At 41.7% G+C, this 23576-nt stretch overlaps 1 protein-coding gene across 3 annotated transcripts in view; it reads right to left on the minus strand.

The window, feature by feature from the left end:
* Positions 1-23576, minus strand: part of EXOC3 (exocyst complex component 3) — a 75543-nt gene that overhangs the window by 6565 nt on the left and 45402 nt on the right. For all 3 annotated transcript variants that reach the window (XM_083188384.1, XM_083188383.1, XM_083188382.1), the window contains 6 exons: positions 23278-23378; positions 10848-10958; positions 8612-8756; positions 6557-6679; positions 6180-6341; positions 5668-5795 (listed from right to left, as the gene is read on the minus strand). In XM_083188384.1, the coding sequence (XP_083044510.1) occupies positions 5668-5795; positions 6180-6341; positions 6557-6679; positions 8612-8756; positions 10848-10958; positions 23278-23378 (770 nt within the window). The remainder of the gene's footprint in view (positions 1-5667; positions 5796-6179; positions 6342-6556; positions 6680-8611; positions 8757-10847; positions 10959-23277; positions 23379-23576) is intronic.

Below are 23576 nucleotides of genomic sequence, written 5' to 3' on the forward strand. Positions count from 1 at the left end.
AGGGACCATTTTACATTGGTTCCAATGTAAAAATCGCGTTGATCGCATTGCATGCGATTTGGTTGCATGCGATGCGATCAACGCAATTTTTTTGGACCCGATGGATACAATTTTAATCGCTGGCGCCGTGCTAGGAAACAAGTACCAATAATAATAATAATAATAAAAAACCCTCTCCTAAGACTATCCTATCTTGATCAGACTGCATCATATATACAATCCAAACATAGCACATCAAACAGCCCCTCTACCTGCTAAAGTATTCCTGCACTGCCGAGCACTACTGGAGGAAATGTTGCTCATATACTGTAAAGGCAATCAATCTTCTCCCACACTCTACAATTCACCCTCAGTTAATCCTATCCAGTAATAGAAAATGAATTTTTTGCAATCACTTCTTCCTACAACCATCCCAATAAACCTTTTTCCCTTCCAACCCAACTCTAAGCTCTTCAGTTTGTCTCTCTCCACTGGGATATGCCCATCCCATTTAGAAACAGGATTGCCTCCTCAATCCAAGAAAATCTTTTGGCCCTGCCTTTTTACAGTCTACTGTTCGATTTCTCTACTTTACCTCCATACTACTTGAGTGATCATGTGTGTAACTGCCTATTTTACTTTCTCTTCTCCTTTACTTTTGTGTCAACGAGCCTGCATTTACAAAAAAATAACCAACCTATTTACATCTAAAGTCAAGGGTCACATATGTATACTCATTCTTCAAGACCCCTTTGCTACTTTCAAAACATATTTATTTATTAACAGCTTATATAGTGCGCACATATTCTGCAGAGCTTTACACTTCCCTACCCTCTTTTTTTGCACGCCCTTCATACTGCCATCATTTATCACAGTACTTTCCTGTTCAAGTCCTACTTATCGATTAGATATTGTTGTGTCTGCATCTAGCCATCCTCTTCTACATCCCTCTAGACCAGCGGTGGCCAACCCGCGGCTGGCTCGCCCCATGCGGCTCGCCCACCTTGTAATGTGCGGCTCCTGTGTAGAGATGTGCCCCAGTGCTGGGACAGCTCCCCGGCTCCAAGCAACGGAGCAGGGACAGGGAGAGACAGAGCTGTGTCCCCCACGGGACACAGCTTCCCCTGGCACTAATGAATCGGGGAGCGGCGAAGTGGCGGTGGACAGAGCGGGCTTTCGAATTTGGAGCCAATTCGGCTGCCAATTCAAAACGCCGCTCGCGGCGGTTTGAACCTCCCGCCATCCGGGAGCCAATCAGAGCTCCCGAATCGGTGGCCAATCAGCGCTCGCCGCGCCGTACTCCGCCCCGCCCCCGGCGTCTAACGTCAGACGCCTCCGGGAGGGCGAAGAAGACGACTCCACACCGGCGGAGCACAGGAGCGCTACTGAAGACGCGAGAAGCCGCCAGAGGACGGCGCAGAAGACCGCGGCGGGGAGAAGAGGTCCAGCGGCCGCTGAAGAGGTCAGAAGACGCCGGGATCAAGACAAGATCTCCGGCGCCTTCTGCAAGAAGAAATGCGTCGCCGCTAGCCAGCGGCAGAAGAAAGAATATGGCATCCGGAGAGGCCAGCGGGGGTGGGATGCAATAGAGCTGACGAAGCTCCCCCCCGCGGCCTCTCCCAACACCAGGTAGGGGACTTTGGTCACCTACCCCCCATCCACCCTAGACCACCGGGTGTCGGGCACTAGGCCCGTGGGCACATTCAGGCCCTTCCGGCCTGTGGGTGCATTGGTCGTGCTCTCTTGGCCCGTGGCTAATTTGTTTGTTGGGCCCTCCTGGCCCCTTAGAGAATAGGTGGGCCCTTTTGGTAGGAAGCTGGGCCCTCCAGCATATGTGTTGCACTGTGGGGCATATGATATCTGGCACGTGGGGCCAGGGCCGGATTATAATGGGGGCACAAGGGGTCAGTGCCCCTGGCCCCCCCTCTAGCTAGGGGCCCCCTGTGGTTGGCATGTATTTTTCCAAAAAATAGCTACAGGTTTTTTCTGCATGGGAGTGGGGTAGTGCTGCAGCTTCACCTATCTGCAAATGTGACAATGATTAATGGTGCTGAGCAATCGGAACCAAGCATGCAGTGCATTAATGGGAGTTGACTAAGTCCCATGACACTTTGCACCAGAGGGCAGAGGCTGAGACGTTTGTGCTGAGCTCTGATTGGTGAAGCTCATTACATGCTTCTCAGGCCCATGGATAACAGCAGCAGCAGCCTAGTCATGGGAGGTCTCCTACAGAGTAAGGTGCAGAGGGACAAACACTGGCTTTTCATGTGGTATGTGTGTATATATACAGTATATATATATATATATATATATATATATATATATATATATATATATATATATATATATATATATATATATCCCCTGAAGTTACCCATTGACAAAGTTTATACTGCCTTTACTCTGTGTTTTGACAGTGTAATATTCCCCCATGCAGTGTGCGGCCAGTAATGACAGGTGCAAGGGGGCCCCCCGAAGGCTTAATCTGGCACTGCGTGGGGCATATATGTGTGCCACGGGGGCATACCTAGCACTGTGGGGGGCATATAGTTCTGTCATGTAGCCACTCCCCCTTGTGTCATATGACCACGCCCCTGGCCACGACTTTAGGTGCGCGCATGATGTCGGCTCTTTGTCTTGACTGCCGATATTTTTCGTCTCTCTACCTCTGACCTGTTGGCCACCCCTGCTCTAGACTTTTGGCTCTCTGATATACTCTCTGTAAATCTATTCCCTTGGAAAATTAAATTGCTCATTTTTCCTCCAGCACAACCTCTGCATTTTCCATTTTCAAATCTTCATCACTTTACACGTTCACCCGCTTCATCATTATCTGGATAATGGTCTCTTTGCTATTTCCACATGGATGTCCCAAATCCAAAATAGAGTTTATGGTCTTTCCTCTAAAATCTCCTTCACATCAACAATACCCCGTTCTCACTGCCGCAAAAACAAGGGTATTTTCCGGGGCAAGCGGAAAATTCCTGTGTCGCATCTCTGTGTGAAAGGGTCTTTGTGAAATTCCCGGGGTGTTATGCCCCTGGAATTACACACAGGTTTTTTGCAGGGTTTTTTCTGGGTAATACACGGGTGTACGGCAGTGTGAACCGCACAGACCCGTGTTTTTCACACATGATGCCAAAAAAACAAGCTCATTGGGGGATGTAATCATGTGATATGTGACGTGTGAAGTGTTGGAGCTGCTGGCAGTGAGAGGAGAGGAGGAGATTAAAAAACAAGTCACCGGCACAGTGAAGGACTAGACAGTGTACTATAACATTGCAAAAATTCTGTCTGCCCGTGGCATCATCAAAACCCAGCAACAGGTAGTGAACAAACTTAAAGCCCTGTGGAAGCAGTACACTAAGGTCCATGACCGAAATAGGAGGAAGAGTGGTGGGGCCCGCATTGACTGGGCATTTTATGACAAGTGCAATGTGATCTTTGGGAACTCTGCACTGGCTAACCCCATATCACTGTCCTCCTCCAGCACTTTTGCTGCCAGTGCAGTAAGTGAGTGTGAAGATAATGATGCAGCAGCAGCACCACCTATTGATCTGGAGGCCACAGATAGTGAAATGGATTCCTGCTCAGTCCAAGATGAAGGTCTGGAAACATGAGTTGTCTCGCAGACTTCCACAGTAGGTGAAGCTTCATCACCGCCGTGTAGTCAGCGACCACCATCACCGTCTGGAACAGGGCACCGTGCTGAAGGTAGTAGTGTAGCCCGTGAAGCGACGCACCGAACCGAGACTACACGTCCGCAGTTACACAGCAACAGCACGTTTTTCAACTCAATTTCCTCATACCTATATAACATAGTCCAGTTTCTAAAAATACAAAATGTCGCAGCATGTACCTATTGTGCAGGAGGGAATAGGCTTCAAGCACGTATGGGGCCACACTGCTTTTTTTATGTATGTTGTTTTTTTACAAATTAACACAAACATGGTCTGAATGAGAAGTCTGCTGCAATCCCCCCTTACCAGCCTGAACCCGGTATGCAGTCCTTATGGTGGGTTCCTAGTGTATGGCCACCAACAATGTAATTTTGAAAGGTGCAAAAACATAAATATTATAGGCTACTGTACTAATGTGTTGTGTTTGTTCTTCCCATAGTTTACAATGTCCCACAACGGAGGAAGCGGGCCACAAAGATGGAACAAGCCAATGACCGCTGTAATGATGGAACACCTGAAGGAAATGGATGAATTTATGCAAGCGCACGAAGATGCTCGCCTCCAGTGATTTATGGACAATGAGTGTGATCTACAGAACTCTTTCATTTCAGCAATTGTTGGTATGAATGAGCGTATAAATCGGGAAAATAGAGAAACTCAGTTGCAGTTACTTAATAGCCTTCTCAGTAGGACACAAGGCTATGCACAGCCCCAGCCACCACGTAATTCTTTTGAGGGTAGTTATCAAATGTATAGCAGAGGGCAACCCAATTTTTATAAGCATGGGGGCACACAGTGTGTCACACCCTCCTCCAGAGCCACATCATTTTCAAGAGTATCCGGCTGGAACACAACCCCATCCACCAATTCCTCCCCATGCCCCTGAGTATTTAGTTGGAACAGCACGCCCTCCATCAAACCCATGCCAGACCCCTGAGTATTCTGCTGGAACAGCACATCCAGCAACTACTTGGCTTCCACCTGAGTTTGCAGCTACTCCACATAGTGACGAGCAGTCTGCATCTGTCCAAAGCCTTTTCTACCCCTGTTACCAAGAGTTGTAAAACTGTTTAAGCTGGTTACAGTATTTTCTTTATATGTCTGTTCGGCTGGTCTGTTCAGATTTAATGTTAGCCATTATTTAAAAGTTATACAGTTTTATATTATTTTTCATAAATTTTGAGTTACAAATTCTTTAACTATGTACAAGTACGTATATAGTGAAAATCACTTTAATGTACATAATGTACATATGAATAAAATATGTACATAAAAACATAAAATCTGTAATTGCTAAATGACAGTGTGTCTGCCCCATGCACTCCTTTCTACCTTTCATATAGGGAAATATTGGGTACACAAAATTATACTATACTCAACTCCTCATTACAGCACAAAAGGCTGCAACCTACCTGTCACCACAATTTCCACGTGCACTGTAAAAATGATGGTTATTAAGTAATGCTCTAGATCAGGGTCCTCAAACTATTTTGCTCTGGGACCCCATCAGACAATAAAAATAATTACAGGACCCCCGCATAGTTACTGCAGAAGGCCATCACATCACATGGGTAGTCAGCAGCACATACATGGCAGAATTGTGGAGACACAAAATTATGTGAGGGCTCTTGGATCACTGACTGAAATGAGAAAAGTCATCAGCCTGATGGTCAGCAAGATGGAGTCGGGACCCCATGCTGAGAATGTCGGGACTCACAGTTTGAGAACCCCTGCTCTAGATCATATCTGCCAACAGACAGAAAATGGATAGTGGGACAAAGTCTATTAGAAATCCACCAAAAAAATCACCACAGTTCAGCCTCTATATATACGGTCTTTTAGTTCAAATGCCTCACTTGCAGACCTCAAGAGCATTGGACTGTCCCATCAAAAAAGGAATTGTTAGGCTATATACTTGTCAAGGTTTAACAATGTTAACAAATGTTTGTATGTTTGCAGAATTAAGTAATTGAGAAAAAAGGCAACATGTACAAAGTGAGAAAATTACCTGAGATCTGGATATCTAGTAACCAAAGTGGAGACCTCTAAGTAAAGAAGTGAAGGATCTGTAAGCTTTATAACCTCTGCAATGTCTATAATGGTTTTACAGAGCCCATCTGTATCTTCACCAAATCCCTAAAAAGACAATTTGCACATTAATTCAAAGGTCCACAACATCGTTGTTTTGTTATTTCCATAATTCTGAAATAAACAGTATATCCAAGTGCAGACAAAACAAATTGGAGAATTCAGGCTTCTCTGAGCCACCAATATATGAAACAGGTGCTGCATTATAATGCCAATGGAAATCATGACAGCCAATGGGATTACACAGTGACCTGTGAGAAATCTCCCTGTAAAAGTACTGGGGTATATTGTTACTTTGCTTCTCTAATATTGGGTATTCAGTTTTATGTTAAAAAGCAGCATTTACAAAGTATGTGCTAATAATTTGCTGAGCACAATTATTGTATACTTCAATACAACAATGTAACTATTTTTAAAGCATTGAACACTTACAGAAGTAAGACGCTTAAACAAAAATTTGAACTGTTCTGCTTCCTTAATCATGCGCTCTGCACCCTCTTTGCGTTCCTCAGCATTTCTGAAACAAATCCGCCTCTGCATTATCGCTTTAATGTACTCAGTCACTACTTTCCTGTGGGCTTTAATGGTCATTTTCTATGAGAAATGGAAAAAGTATGACAAGCAGATATGAATATTTCCTGTTATAGGCCACATTACTTTACATACCTCAAATTGTTCTCCAAATACAACCTTTCAGAGAGCCTTAGAGCAAATACATATAAATAGCTATTTGCATAAAACATATACAGTAAGCATGAATAACATACTCTATTTTATTGCATTTTGAAAAAAATTAAAGTGGCACATACCTGCTTGTAATGGGTTTTAATTTTTGCAAAATCATTAAAATAATCTTCTATGGTGACACATATGGTATCCACAGCGTTAGAGCCCCCAAGCCATTTCCTGGTCATCAGGTCGTTCAGATGTTGCTAAACCAATGAGTAATTAATAAAGAAGTGATACTATGGTAGAACAAATGTAAATAATATCTTCATATTGATATAGTTGTAGAATACTCTGTAGAGGTTTAAAATTGTTATGCACACCGCTGCATGTTATGTGGACACAAACTTCCTTGTAACAATGCTATTTTACATTACAGTAGGGCGTGCACTGTATAGAAATATAGCATGTAGTAAATACTACAACAACAGAAAACACTAACAGTATAGTACACTAACTAATTCATGTTTTAACAGACCATTATTATGAGGGAAATTTCATGTCAGAAAGCATAGCACAAGAAGGGGTGCAGAATATGTACTGCCACTCCATAAAGTATCTGAGAGTGATGGGCATTAGGAACATATTAAAATTAGTTGCAGGATCTGTTAACATGGGTTACCACCAATTTTGAGAAAAACAAAACAAGTAAGCAGACAATAGCATACCTCCCAACTTCTGTGTTGGGGGAAATAGGGACACTTGCGCGGCTAAGCCGCGCGAGCGTCCGAAAAGGGGGCGGGCGTATGCAAATGAGGGTGCGGCTTATGCTTATTAGCCGCAACCTCATTTTCATACGAGAATAGATGCTGTGCGCATGTGCACAGCGTCTATTCTATTAGATTGGGGGGTCTCTCATCTGCCACCCCCCGCAGCGGGACAATGCCTGCCGCGGGTGGGACAGCGGGACAGGACCCGAAAATCGGGACTGTCCCGCTGTAATCGTGACAGTTGGGAGGTATGCAATAGAATGTAAGCAAACAATCCCTTTACGTTACAGTTCCTAGTGAGCTCCAAAATAAAGGTGGAATATTAAAATGGTGTTTCAGTTTCTGTCTAGAAAAGAAAATTAATCAGTGGACAAAGCAGAATTATAACAAAATCTGGCAAAACATGAAAGGCACATGAGAAGGAGATATAGGTGCACTGTACATCTAGAAAACCAGTTTTGAGCCTTTCAAAATGACTTAATTAAGTTTTATGGTGTGATATCAATGTTCACCACTAGATGACTGCAGACACCAAAAAGCTATGAAACAAAACAGTAGAGTTTGTTGAAAAGTAAAGCTTACAATTAAAACTGGTATTTAATCCCGGCAGAAATTTTCAGCTGGCGAAAAATCTTCGGTTTTCGACCGTTTTGGGGGGGCAAATTCGATTCGCCTATTAAATCCCAGTGCTGATTTATCGACTGGGCAAAAAATCCAACATTGACGAAAACCATGTGTATACGCGAAATTGCCGCAAATTTACGTATTTACGTGGGATTGGCAAACTTGCAGCTGTTTTTGTCCATGCCTTCCCCATGGAAAATGTCCATGATTAAATACAGAAAAGACGAATCTCTGCAGTTTTGTCACCTGGCGAAAATTTGGGCCGAGATTGAATACCCCCAAGATAAGGCTTGGAGAAATTAGCAGTGGCAATATATGAACAATACTGTATAGTACCTATTCTGGGCACTATTAATATCTTTATTAGCATACTACAGAGGGCACAGCACTGACTAAGGCTATACTGTACATTGAGTAAAGGCGGGCGGCTTTGAGCTGAAAGCAGCTCAGTTTACTAGTTTCAGCTGCTTCCAGCTTAAAAGCCACACTTAAAAAAAAAAAATCACTAAAAGTAGGCGAAAACGCATACATGCTGAGCTTTTTTCAGCCCAGCAATTTTCCCCATCATCATTATCCACACACGCTGGGAAAAAATGGCAAATGTGTATGGACCTTTTGAATTACACATGTCCTACTACAGCTTTTGACTATCGGCTGTCACGTGTTTTGTGATAGCCAAGATCCTGCTATAGAAGTACAATGTGCAAACACAAAGGGGGCGAGGCAGCAGTTATTGGAGTATACACATTGATAAAAATACATGTAAGCTAAACAAAACTTAACTAAAGAGAGTCATGTCCTCACCTCTAGGTCCATGAAGACTTCATCAAGTAAACTTTTGCATCCATTACTGGCTATGGTGTCTAATATGGAGTCCATATTTGTGGAGCCAGTTGCCGGGATATCCTCATCACTTAAGTATTTTCTTTTCAAACTTACAATTGATTCCCTACAAAACAGTACAACAGTCGTAACTTTCAATTATTGCAATCAGGATAAATAAAGTGAGTAACTCATTGATCTAAGAAAATGTATTTCTTGTACTCACCATAACATTTTGTTAACATCTAATTTATATGGGGTGTGGAGTAGTAACATGGGGTTTGGACCTGTGACTAAGAAAATCAGTGCCCTTTATGCATATGTGGGCTAAACGACCAGGGAAACACACCAACACTGCTCTCAAAGCATAAACAACAAAAAGGGGTGAAATCTGTATTTCTCAATGAGAAAATAATTTTATAGCACGTAAAAAAATATTCCCCTATTCAAACTAGTTTGCTTATGGAGAACAACAGGCAGCACCTAGGGGAGAACTAAAAGAGGTTATTTTTGGATGGAAAAAAGTCTGACCAATTGTAAAGAGCACCTGTCTGTGGGACCTGACGGAAGCTCTTTTAGAGGTTTTACAGACCTGTAGTTTTAGCGATATCCATGCCTGAGAACAGATGGTTCTACCAACACAACTGAGGTACTGATTTAGTTACATGGGATTAAGTAGGTGATCTTTAAAATCTGAACAATTCCTGTGCCTATAGGATTGTGGTTGGTAACCTCTGCTTTAAAAGGAGTTTAATCTGAATAGATATAAAAAAAAATACATCACCATAATACCCAATTTATAAGTGGGAACTTTTTAAAAGCAGTCAGTATAGCAGATTGAAAGCTGGAATTGGTCTATATTGAAACATTTAAATTTGAGTGTTGGGAGGACAGAAAAAAAAAAAGCTGTATTCACAGAGACGGCCCAGCTGTTCATAGCTGCAGAGACCATAGTCATGCAAGTAACAAACACTCTCCCTAAGAACAGCATATTATGAAATAAAAAGGAAGTTGTAAAGCTGGGTACACACACTGGGTACACACATGTGCAGATCCAAGCAACATATTGTTCATCTCTATGCATATCAGGCAGTGTGTATGCCCATAATACAGTCATAATACTGGCAACGTCATCAGGTTTGATGTGCGGATGGTATCACTAACGTCCTTTAGTATGCTAATGAAGGACTGAGCATAATTACACCCTTCATTACAGTCGTTCCAGTGTGTACACACAATCTGTGCTGACGGGGTTCGTTCCAATGTTGTAAAGAATGCTCTTCACTCCAGTGTGTACCCAGTTTTAATCCAACTAAAATGATAAAAAGGGTGTACAGGACAATTTGTCTGATAAGAGGACCTCCCTGGATGATTGCCTGACAGTAAGTCGGTTAAGCATGGAGAGACCAGCTGGTATACTGAATTTCTATGCTGACTTCCATAAGGCCAAGAAGTGAAACATGGTTCATGGGATTTGCTCATTTGTCAGGTTTCCTTTTGCTGGTTGCTGTCTATGGGACATAGGGGTATGTTCAATGCGGGCGGTGAGCTATAAAGTGAGCAGTGCCGATAGCTCACCGTCAGAGTATTCAACGGCCTCCTCTTCACTCGCTGTTTCAGTGAGCACGGTCTTCAAAACGGCGGGACTCGCTACATTTGTGGTGAACCTTACCATTTAATTTTTGCAAAACACTGAATATGGCGAGGGGGGTTGGATGGTGAAGATGGCTTTTCCTTTCCCCCAAAAAAGCCATCCTCGCCGTACAAACCCGTATTGAGTATACCTCATAGAGGATAATTCAATAAACCCTCGACAAGGATCTCATATTTGAAAAAGCCAATTTATGTGTGTGTGTGTGTGGAGGGGGGGGGGGGGGGATTTTGGGGTGGTGGTGGGTGAAACCAAGGGCCAAATATAATAGGGTGAGAGTTTCAGAAAGTGAGAGATTTTGGGAGAGTTTTACCATTGTTTTTAAAGCAGCAATCAATTACATAGCATAATCCACCTGGTTTTGCAGTGTAAGTGATTGCCGCTTTTAAAAAAAGGGAAAACTGTCCCAAAATCTCTCACTTTCTGAAACTCTCACCCTATTTCATTTAGCCCCATGTGTTCTCTTTTCACAGCCATGAGAAAATGGCACTTATTTGGGATTTTAATCATCCTGCTTCTGGGCAGGTACTAAGACATTTACATTTCAAATTGGTAGAATATCCTTACTTAAAAGTCTGGCAGTTGTTGATGATGGCAATCACATACTGGACGTAGCATGCAGGGAGTTGACGGTTCTTTAAGTGTTCTTCTTTATACAACTGTGCTTCCTCATTGTACCTAATAAAAAGAACATGTTACAGTTTCAAAATTATGGTATAGTCAATTGCATGTAAAAAAAGAAAAATGAAAAAAATGAAATCATAGTATTACAATTATCACAACAATAACTTTTTTACAAAGTAAAAACGCAAGGGTTAAACACATAGAAAAACAAAATCCCTTGTTGCCACTGGTTCGTTAATACGAATGATGCTGCTGATGGAGGCCCTGATTCAGGAGGTGGACACTACAGACATCGCTACTTTGCCTAGCGAAAAGTAGTGCTAATGCCACAGGAGGGGTCAGAAGAAAATAGGGTACGGCCTGCCAGTATCGCAGTTCTACATCGAAAGATGAGGCATCAGATCTCCATCACATTCACAACTGCTGCAGTCATTCAAGAGCTTGAACAAAAATATTGTATGAAACGGTCAGAAATTCCAACCATCTGTATACATGGGCAAATTAACAAAAATAATAATGATAATAATAATAATAATAATAATAATAATAAAAATCCAACAGCGAATGGGATTATATCTCATTCCCCCAGTTTAGACAGTATTTTTTTTTCTCCCCAGGTACCACCAACATAAAGTATATAACCTTTTTTCTCTTCTTTCTCCCTTGAGTAAACAAACTAAAAAGCAAAGTTATGGTTATCTGAGGTTGACTGCTCCCTACTTATTTAGAAACACATTCACATCCACCTACATCTCGACTCCCATTTTCTAGAACCCCCTCTTTTTGCTGGGTGTGTGTGGCTGTGCAACTATGCCTTGGAAAAAAGCTAAAATCAACAGGCAAGATCAATTGTTCTGTACTGGGATGATTCAATCCTTTGAGACATTGTTTGAGATCACTGGATTATCTAATAAAGATAATTTGTACTATATTAATCTATAACATTTTGCCTTATCACTGGGTGGTCCTGACCTGTGCAAGAGTACTCACTGCTTTTGAACCCATGTGCACCCAGCCACATTTCCACACTCACACTATGGGCCTTATTCAGATCTGAGCTCAATACAAATGTGTTCGGAAAATGAGCAAAATCATGTGCACTGCAGGTGGGGCAGATGTAACATGTATAGAGTGAATTAGATTTGTGGGAGTTATTTTGTTTCCGTGCAGGGTAAATACTGGCTGCATTATTTTTACACTGCAATTTAGATTTCAGTTTCAGCACACCCCACCCAAATTTAACTCTCTCTGCACATGTTACATCTGCCCCACCTGCAGTGCACATGGTTTTGCCCATTTTGCAAAAACATTTGTACTGAGCTCAGATCTGAATAAGGCCCTATATATCCCATTTATACAAAATTCTGCTGACCAATATTTTATCTTCTGATCCATGTTACCATGAGTCTTGGGAATGGGACTTTTCTCTCAAAGTGATTAGGCAGAATTGGTACAAAATATGACAGATTTCAAGGGTCTGTTTTAATAGTATGGAGGTAGTTGAAACCCAATTCAAATTACTTTTCAGATGGTATCACTGCCCAACTATTTTACATATTCTATCCAAGCTTGTCCCCTCTCTGCTAGAGGTGTGGTGGTGATCAGGGTTTGCTAATGCATATATGGTGGGACTGTCCTGTGATGCTCCAATATTGTGATAACTTTAGACAATTGGCGGCAGAGATATTGGGATACTTATTTCCGCTTATAAAGAAAAACCCTATTGAGACAGATAAATAATGCAGCAAGGGCAGTTATACTGGTACGTTGGTGATCGACTACTCCACTGACCATCTGGGACTGGTGCAATCGCTTATAATTTTATATATGGATATGGATTACATTTTTAACTCGACCCCAGAGAATCAGGGACTTTTCCACGACTATTTGGTTCAGATTGTTCATATAATTTAAAACAACACTTTCATATAAAAGGCTTTAATACCCCCAATTTTGACTTAAACTACATAAGCAGCTAGTCCGGGTTGTAGGTAAGGTTATGATACCCTTGATCTAAGTTAAACTTGCAACACACCAATTTCTCTCCATTATCTCAATTTGTTTTTCTTCCATTCTGGAAGGACTTCCCCATTAGATAATCCCCTCTCTCCTTTTTTCCCCTTCTATGCTGTTTTCTTTCACTTCAGTTCAATGATTTGATGGGGGAAATTTACTAAGTGTATTCTACTTCACATGTGATGTTGCTTTGGCCAACCAATCAGATCATGTGTACTATCTTCTAGAGAGTGCTAAATAAATAAGAAGTAGATTCTGATTGGTTGCCCATAGCAACATCCCATGTGAAGTAGAATACACATCTTAGTAAATTCCCCCTGATGTCTTTTGATATTATGTATTTGTTTTTTGTTATGTGTCACAGAATTACTTCTTTTGCTTCTGATCCTTAATATTACTGTATACCAAATTATTGATTTGGTTATGTTAACAATACATATTTGTATATTGGTATCTGGAAATAATGTATAAAAAAAAAAAGTAAAAAAAGAAGCTGAATCATTTGGTCGGATAATGCGTTATGTCTCAATAATTCACATTCCATCAAAAGTACACTGCAGACTAGAATAGAACAATGGACCCTGATGCAATAATCCTGACCAGCAACGCCTGTAAAGGCCTCCATACATTAGGCCGACTTGTCCTAAGGACAAGTCGGACCTAATTCTCATCCGAGCCGCCCGGCAGCTCCCCGGGAGGCCCACATACAATTTAGGACTTGATGATGTGCCATTATTTACATGTGATAAATTGCATGCGATTTATCACATGTAAATAATGGCACATCAAGTCCTAAGTTGTATGTGAGCCTCCCGGGGAGCTGCCGGGCGGCTCGGATGAGAATTAGGTCCGACTTGTCCTTAGAACAAGTCGGCCTAATGTATGGAGGCCTTTACAGGCGTTGCTGGTCAGGATTATTGCATCAGGTAAAAAAAAATAAAAAAAAACACGGGAAGTTGCAGGGCGGTAAGGAGCAGTGTTTTTATTACGGTTGAGAAGCCTTCTTGGCCAATAATTAAGAAAATCAGGAAGAAACTTTTGAGTGAGGAAGTATTTTTTTAACCAGTACTGGGCTCCGCCAGTCAGTAAGTTAATACCACAGGCAGAAATACTTTTATATAGGTTATCTCCCAACTGGTCAGCCCTTGCTGGGTCCTTGCAGACCCGACCAATAAATAAAAGCCAAAATGTTCTCAAGTATCTTTATTATGGGGATCTCGGTTTCTTTATATTGGTTCGGCTGTAGAAGTACATGTGCTAGTAGGCCCTTTAATGTCCCGCATTCTGATACTTGTGGTTCTCAAATTACCAGCATGCGGGGGGGCTTGCTGGGACTTTTAGTTCCAAAGCCAAACTCAATATTAATTCTACTCATGCTATCAACTTGGCACCCACTGCCCAAGGGAGTCAGGGAAAGCCCTGACCCTTGGGTGCACTGGAGGAAGGGCTTAATTGGCAGGGTCCACACTCCCTCAGGGACTCAAGCCGGGGCCGACTAGTAGGGCAGTTGATGCCATGGCCGCTGGACCTATATGAAAGTATCCCCCAGCTGTGGCATTACCTTATTTACTGGTAGAGACCAGTGCTGGTTTTCAAAATACAGGGACCCCTATATCTTTGGTCCCCCGTACTTTTGGAACCAGGATCAGTCCAAGAGCTCGGTGCAGGTTGTTAAAATACAGGGGGACCTAAACACTTTTACCCCCGTAATTTTGGCAACCGACTATTTCGGACAGATCTCACTAATCTGTGCACGCTTCTGTAAATATCGTCAGCCAGAAACTGATCTATTTTTGGCGTTTGTCATGTTTTATTTACATTTGCGTTTTCAATGTGAAAATATTTGTATGAGATTTTATATGTGCAATTTTTTGGTAAAGGTTAAAACATTTGATTTTTAACCACACCCTATTACATTTGCAATTTTTGGGAAACGTGATTTTGCTGAGAAAAAAAAATTGCACCCTTTTAAAAAAAACAAAAACACAAAACCTTCTTACTATAGTTTAATATACCTGCACATTCAGCTCCCATGGAAGGATATGGTTTCTGCAGAGAAAATCTGCTACAGTATTGTCTTTCCATAGCACTAATCTCTCACTGATTTTCTTCACTACTTTATGTAACATAATAATAATTTCATGTATATAGTGCTCTGTCCCCAATAGGACTCAAGGCGCTTAACAGATATAACAAATGTAATCCAGTACAAGAACAATGAAGTACAGAAAAGCTTTTCATAAACGGTACTTAAGGGCATTACAGAAATGCTTGAGCAAACAGTAAAGTCTTGATTCTGTTTTTAAAGGATTTTTGAGTGGAGGCCTCTGGAACTGCGTGGGAAGGGACTAGCATAGAGTGGGAGCCGCATGGCTAAAAGCTCAACTCCCATATGAATTATAGGAGATTCTAGGTACTGATAAAAGTTCTTCATCTACAGATCGAACACTTGTTTTAGACCTATCTTCAAACAACAAATAATCATGTTCACCAATGTGGCTCCATAGTTTCATTAAAATTCATAGATTCTTATCCAATTTATTGTGAGGTACTCAACCCTCAATGTTAGTCCACCCCCTACGTAATGTAGATGGTTCTATGATGACTTTGAGCGACCAAATCACTGATGTGGTGAGGAACTTTTATTCCAAAATTTATTCTGACTCTGGTCATACGGACCCCATTTCTACTACGACCTCACCTCCAGACCCCTGGGAGTTTCCCACGCTTCCACAATTGCCGGAAGAGTCCTCACATAGGTTGGAAGCCCCTGTCACGATTTAAGAAGTCACAAGGGTAATTCAGCAATCTAAACCCAATAAGGCTCCTGGTCCGGATGGTCTGTCTGCAGAGTTCTATAAAATTTTATTACCTCGGTTTGGGGAGAATTTGGTTGCCTTTTATAATAATATCATCCTTTCCCATACAATACCTCTTCATTTTAACTCCGCTGTCATCTGTTTACTCCCCAAGCCGGGCAAAGATTTATCACTACCTGGGTCCTATAGACCTATTTCTTTACTTAATTATGATTATAAATTGTTAACAAAAATTTTGGCGGATCGCCTGAAACAATATTTGACTCAGATCATCCATCCTGACCAGACAGGCTTTATTATGGGACGGCATTCTGTAGTAAACGTGCGGAGGTTATTGGGAGTAATACATCATTCAAAACACTCGCCTCTTAGTTCCCCAAAACTAATAGTCTCATTTGACGCTGAAAAGGCATTTGATTTAGTAAAATGGGAATACCTTTTCACAACGCTTACTCAATTTGGTTTTTCACCTGGTTTTATTAATATTCTCCGTACCCTTTACCATGCTCCACTGTCTCAAATGTCATGCAACGGCTCGATATCTTCATCTTTTAATATTTCTAGAGGCACTAGACAGGGGTGTCCATTATCCCCTCTTCTATTTGCCATCACAATAGAACCATTGGCAATAGCTATACGTAACTCATCCCTAATTGAAGGCATTAATATCCAATCACACTCACTTAAGATATCCCTCTATGCAGATGATATGATATTGTTTCTTTCGAACCCTGAGATTTCCCTACCTGCAGTTCTCAGCATGATCTCCTCTTTTGGCTCTATTTCTGGTTACAAAGTTAAGCTAGACAAATCAGAAATTCTTCCAATACATGGTACACCATCTTATTTTCAATCTGTACCTGTTCTCCACCCTTTCCACATTTCTGACAAATCCATTAAGTACACATCTCCACCGATTTACAGGAGCTTTATAAATTAAATTTTACCCCGATGATAACTAAAATAAAAAGTTACTTAGACAACTGGATGTCCTTACCCATCTCCCTTTTAGGGAGACTAGCGGCCATAAAGAGTGTATTGTTCCCAAAGCTTTTTTACATTATGCAGATGTTACCGATAAAGTTGCTAACCAAAGATTTAAAGACATTGAACTCTCTTCTCTCCCAGTTTTTGTGGCAGGGGAAGCGACCACAAATAGCCTATGCTAAATTGAGATTACCCCGAAAGAAGGGAGGATTGGGATTTCCTGACCTAGCTCAGTACTCTAATGCTAGCTTTTTTCGATACATCAGTGATTGGTTGCTTGGAACTAGCTCATTTACAGATTACAAATTAGAGACTGCATTATTTACCCCATACTGACCAAATGGATTATTACATTGCAAATGGTCGGAGCTACCTACTTTTATTAAAGAACACCCACTGTTTACAGACACATACCATGCCTGGAAAATTACTAACAAGAAATTCCACTGTAGTCCTCTTTATTCTCCATATGTCTCATTGTGGGGTAACCCAGCCTTCCCTCCATCACTGTCTAATATCACATTTCTCCAATGGAAAGAGAAAGTTTTAGCCTCAATTGTAAAAGTATTTGACCCAGGAGGCAGTTTACGCCCGTTCAGAGACCTCCAATCTACCTACCAGCTCCCTAACCACAACTTCTACATGTACCTTCAAGTCAGACATTACGTCAGTTCCCTGCCCACCCCTGCTTCAGCTGATAACACAGCAACCCTTTTCCTTTCTTTTCTCAAACTTTTAACTACCATTCCATATAAAGTTAGCACATTATATATACCATTGGTTTCTTTGTTAGCTTCGGATAGTTGGTCCCTGACCACACATAAATGGTCGACCGATATACCCGAAATACAGTCGCAATCAGATCTCCTGTCCCAGTATGAACCCACACTTAAATATTTACAATCCTCTTACTTACAAGAGGTCCATATTAGAATGCTACACAGGGCTTATATCTCCCCTGCACAGAGGAAATATATGAATGCACTTGAAACAGGTGCCTGTATCAAATGTAAAGTGTCCCATGCAGATTTTATTCATTGTATTTGGCAATGCGGAAAAATCAAAATTCTGGCACAAAATTGTACAATTTATTAATACCATGTTCTCCTCTCACTTATCCCCTGATCCCCTGATCCCCTGGGCATGTATTTGTGGAAATTTTAAAAATTGGAACTTGGGCCAGGATAAAAAGTTTAAAGTACGTATATTGGCGATAATTATTACTGTGGCAAAAAAAGCAATTCTAATACATTGGACTCGGAAATCCACTCCTTCTCTTGCAGAAGTGAAGCAGAAATTAATACAGGTTTTTTATAAAAAATGGGAATTTTTTTATTAATGTATTAGATAAGCATACCCAAGACGATATAATGAAACTGTTTGAGAATACTACCTGGAGCTTACTTCAGTGGATTACTGCTGGTTTATGATGTCATTTACTGATCTAAATAACTTTGTGGTAGGTTTTCTTCTGATTTTATTAGTCACATAAGTATTATAATTATATTCCAGTACTGCTTTTCCCTACCCATTGCTCTTTTCCCCTATGTGTGATCCTATTGTCCGCTCCTTCCCCCCCTCCCCCATTTCTTAAAATTTGAATTGGTTTAATGTGTGTAATTGTAGTGCATAATAAATCATTACATTATTGTTGTCAATAAGTTTATTATTATAGATTCATTTCTATTAACAGAATTATATCTTCTGATGTGTATTACATTTTGACTGTAATGATTGTATTTTTATTTTCTTTATGTGAAAATATAAAAAAAAATTCTTAAAAAAAAAAAAATATTCATAGATTCTTTGACATTCTTTAACAGGTTATCCACAAACTCCAGATTACTCTAGTATCCTCTTTAATTTCTCATGACTCTTCACTAGAGGCATTTTCCAAATCTCCCCTGTAACTAACCAGCAATATTGCTCCAAGGTCATATTCCAGGTTAGTCTAGTTTTTTCTAGAACCCTGCAACTCAATAAATTGTACTTAGCCACAAAGGACTTTTTCATCCATTGCATCACTTCTTTCAGTTGATTAGACTGACAAGAAATAGGTGTAGCCTCCTTAAGACAATGATTGCTGAACCATGCATCCTGATATCCTGATAATGTTTTATCACAGTAGTGTTCATTCTAGCACCTGCTATCTTTGAAAACTCATGCAGTTCCTCTTCCCTACCTGTCTGCTGTAGTGTTTCTACCACAGTGTGGTCTGTATATCAGCACTCATATGCAAACCAGACCTGTGCTAGAAACACCACAGCAGACAGCGACACCTCAGGCAGGGAAGAGGAACTGCATGTGTTTTCAAAGATGGCGGGTGCTAGAATTAACACTACACAGTCAGCACAAACACTTGAAAGATGCTTTTTCATGCAGTTTTCTTTCTAGCACACACAGCTGAAGACAGAGTGTATAGTATTAGAAATGCTATTGTCAATTCTGCACTATCTGACTCTCCATATGAATTAGGTGCCCTATGAGGAGTTGCCTTGTTTAGGTACCTGCAGGCTTTTGGGGAGAAGGCAGACTATACATGAAGGATAAGAGGAATGGGACCACTTCTGTACTTTTATTTATTTATTAACAGGCTCTTATATAGCGCACACATATTCCACAGCGCTTTACAGAGAATATTTGAGCTTACAATCTATATTCACTCCCACATGTACATGCGCACACACAGACAGACTGGGGTTCTTTTGTTGGGAGCCAATTAACCTACCAGTATATATTTGGATTGCGGGAGGAAACCGGAGTACCGGGAGGAAATCCACGCAAGCACGGAGAGAATATACAAACTCCACATAGTTAGGGCTATGGTGGGAATCAAACCCATGACCTCAGCACTGTGAGGCAGTAATGCTAATGATTACACGTCCGTGTCAGTGGCTGCCCTTAGCCAATATTAATACTAATTGCCTAATATTAATAATTGAAATCCAATATTATGCTTGAGGGTCCTGCCATAGACCATGAAAGTAATATAACAACAACAAATAAGAAGAACGAAATGTCTCTCTGGCGGCACACTTTGGAAGAAGATACAATTAAGTTCTCCATCAAAAACACCATGCTTTCTTTTTTGTTGTTTTTGGGAGAAGGCTCCTTATCCCTGCTTGGCCTGATTATTACAGAGGAATACAAACAACGGTTGCCTATGGTGAGTCAAGGGCACATGAAGTGCTCCATGTGCTACAGTACACGCTCTTATGCCCTTAGTCCTGGGACCCAGCTAGTTGCATGCGCAGACCATCCCGCAATGCCTTCTGGGGCAGCTGTGATAGCGCCACTTACGCCTAGCAGCAGCTGTCGGCACATAGACCGGTGCTTCAGGGGGAAAATTATGGCCTAGATCGGGGCAATAGGCTTCAGGGAACAGACCACAAGTGCTACATTTGGCACCATATTACTAACTAGGTAACAGGAAAAAAAAATGAGGAAGAGGAGGACCAAGGTTACGTGCACTAGGTGAGCAGTCCCTGAGAAAAAAACTTCTAGTCTAAACTAGGGAATGGGATATAATCCCAGACTAATGGCTGCCATGAAGTTGCGAGGAAGAGACAAAAAATTGTGATACATTGTGGAGAATCCTTTGGAGGGAATCACTGCCTAAAAAGTGTTAGCGCATGAACATCACCAAATACTGACTTTAGTCCTTAGTTATGCTTTACTATGCCTTTACTGCAGCAGGCTTCATTTGTTCATGGATCTTTATGCCTTCAGCAAGAGAAATGTAAGCTCAATACGGCTAAAATCTGACAATTGATTCTGCAGAATATTCCACTTCTTTCATTTAAAAAAACATATACCGTATTTGCCGGCGTATAAGACAACTGGGCGTATAAGACGACTGGGCGTATAAGACGACCCCCCAACATTTCCCCTCAAAATGTAGAGTTTGTTATATATTCGGCATATAAGACAACCCCTCTTCCGCACTCCTTCCACACACCAAATAATACTCTTTAATACTTTTCATTTGATTTCCAGTCCCGAACCATCTTTTCTGTTACTCCATACTGTCTTGCAGCAGCACAATTATTATGTTCCATGGCAAAGTTTACAACTTTAAGTTTAAAACTTGCATCATATTTCTTTCTTTTTGCTGCCTCCATGATAGAGTTTTGACTGCTTGACATTTTGCTATAATGTACTGTACAGTGGTGCAGTACTGTGATTGGCTGTATACAAAGCCTGATTAGATTGGTCCCTGCTCCCTGTCTGTCCTCCTTGTCACTAGCAGCTGTCCCTTGAGTGGTGGGTTTTGCTGGGGCAGGACAAACCTGGTTTGTCCTGCCCCAGCATAAACCACCACAAAGTTTTAATCTGCTTCCTCCGTATTCATTTCATTCATTAATGGGCACCACTCCTCGCCTCCCCCCCCTTTCTTATGTATAATAGGTTCCATACCTTAATACGGTAATAAAAGATACCGTAGTTGTCTGTTCAGCAAGGTGAGTGTTTCTTCAGCGGCAGATTGATGTCGGCGGCAGGCTCGGGTATTTTCAGCGGGGCTCGGGGGGACTCGTGTGCCTGAGCGCTCTCGAGTCCCCCCGAGCCCCGCCGAAAATACCCGAGCCCTGCTGAAGTGACGGCGGCGGCAGGCTCGGCTATTTTCGGCGGGGCTCGGGGGGACTCGAGCCCCGCCGAAAACACCCGAGCCTGCCGCCGACATCAATCTGCCGCTGAAGAAACACTCACCTTGCTGAACAGACAACTACGGTATCTTTTATTACCGTATTAAGGTATGGAACCTAAACATAAGAAGGGGGGGGGGGGGCGAGGAGTGGTGCCTTTAACGCCTATATGCCGTACCCGGCATATAAGACGACATGACGCCGTGCACCCGGCGTATAAGACGACCCCCCACTACAAGGCACATTTTTATGTGCTAGAAAGTCGTCTTATACGCCGGAATATACGGTAGTTTGCTCCTGCAGTATGTTTTGGGTCATTACTGAGAAGCACCCTCCAATCAATTTTTCTGCACGTGATTGTATATGAGCAGACGGTACACCCTTATACCTTCAGAATTCACCCGGCTACTGCAGTTCTCATTCACATCAATAATATACGTAAAAGGAAAAGAAATCTACTTTTGTTCAGCATCAGTTTTTATAATAACTTTTAATAAACTAGACCTTTAATTTCACAGGTTAAAATAGTGGCAGTTAATATCTAGAAATAACAAGGGAGAGGAGGAGGTGTTGCGTATTTACTTAAAAAGGGGTAAATATGAGTATATACTGTATAGATTCAATCCCTGAAACTTTGATAGAGACCCAACGCTAGCAGAGTCTCACGGGTCCGGTCATGCTGAAAGGGGCTGTTTTGCGCAACTGCAGCTATGATGTATGGGGACATATCTGTATGTAAGTTATATAATGGCAATGTACATTGTTTAGGCAGTGCAATAAGTAGCAATATAACCAAATCGTTCATACGGTAGCTCCTGTATTTAAAGTATTTAGTTGCTTTTTAAGTTAAATCAGATTATCAGAGGTAAACAAAAAATGTATAATGGAATCTTTGCTATATTGGCAATTTTATTTTTTTGCTCAGCTGCACAAAAATACAGTTGCTTAGGCCCTTATTCTGATCGGTGCGGCCGGAGCCGATTATGCGGCCAGGACCGAGCGTGCGAAACCCCGCCTTCCATACGGATCGCCAACTCCGTCCGTATGCGGTAAGAAGCTGTCCGAACGGACCGCACGTGTATTTTTCACGGAATACGCCTCCTCCATCTAAGGGAACCTCCCCCATCATTCGATGGTCGCAGACCATCAAATGCAGGACAGTGTGCTCCACCAGCACCCGCAACCTCAGACCACACGGACATTTTTCCGTGCAAAAGCAGGGATCTGGGCGGGCAGCTGACATCCGGCGATGTCATATGTCCGCCCCCTACACGTGCGTCACGGCCGCATTACCATACGTACGCCCAGCGTTTTCATGGGAACTCCCATGAAACGCGGGGCGTATGCATATGGTAATGAGCCCAAATAGCCCTTCACGCCCCTCTCCACCCCCTGTTTGGAGTGTTCACATATCATGCGGGATTTGGCCGTACGCCCCGCTCGCACATGCGCAGAGACGCCTCTGCACATGCGCAGACACAAAACATCGGCGGGCCGAACGCACGCGGATATATCCGCACCGATCAGAATAAGGGCCTTAGAGACAAAGGATGCATACAATTGTGTTTGCTTCCCTGAAGAATTGTTCCAACAATGTTTGTGTATCCTTAGGTATAACACACACCAGGGTAAGTGGATAGCAGGACATAGCAATTACCAAAAAGATAATTCCTGAATATATACATGAATTTATCAATTATTCATCAAGTCCAATGCAAAACATAATGGTAGATTGAGGAAGGGGGGAGGGCTTTATAAACTCAAATTTATCCCGGTGTGGCCCTGGATTTTGCGCTGTTCAAATCCCTTCAGTGACCAGTCAATATTGCATTGTGCAAATCAGGTGTAGCATGAACAGAAATGCCTAAACATGACCTTTAGGATGTTACTATATCATGCCTCTCTTACCTGTTAAGAAATGTATTCATTTGTTGCAGACACAAATGTAACACTTTTTTCTTCAATTCTTCACTAATTTGCGCCGCCACCTGTAGATTCTGCTCAAACATCTGGAATTTAAAAAAAGTGTAAAAATACACAAGAGAAGAATCTTTCAATTAAGCACTTTTTTTTAAAAATGTGACTTTATAACCTAAGCCCTGCATGCAAGCCAAGTATTCACAATGCATTAAAAGTATAAAACTATTTTGATCATTATGATTACAAGTAGTAAAATCATAGTATTGCCATTTCAGGACAACCCTGTT

The sequence above is a fragment of the Crinia signifera genome, chromosome 5 (assembly GCF_055691185.1).
Source record: "Crinia signifera chromosome 5, ASM5569118v1, whole genome shotgun sequence".
In the NCBI taxonomy this organism is placed as follows: domain Eukaryota; kingdom Metazoa; phylum Chordata; class Amphibia; order Anura; family Myobatrachidae; genus Crinia; species Crinia signifera.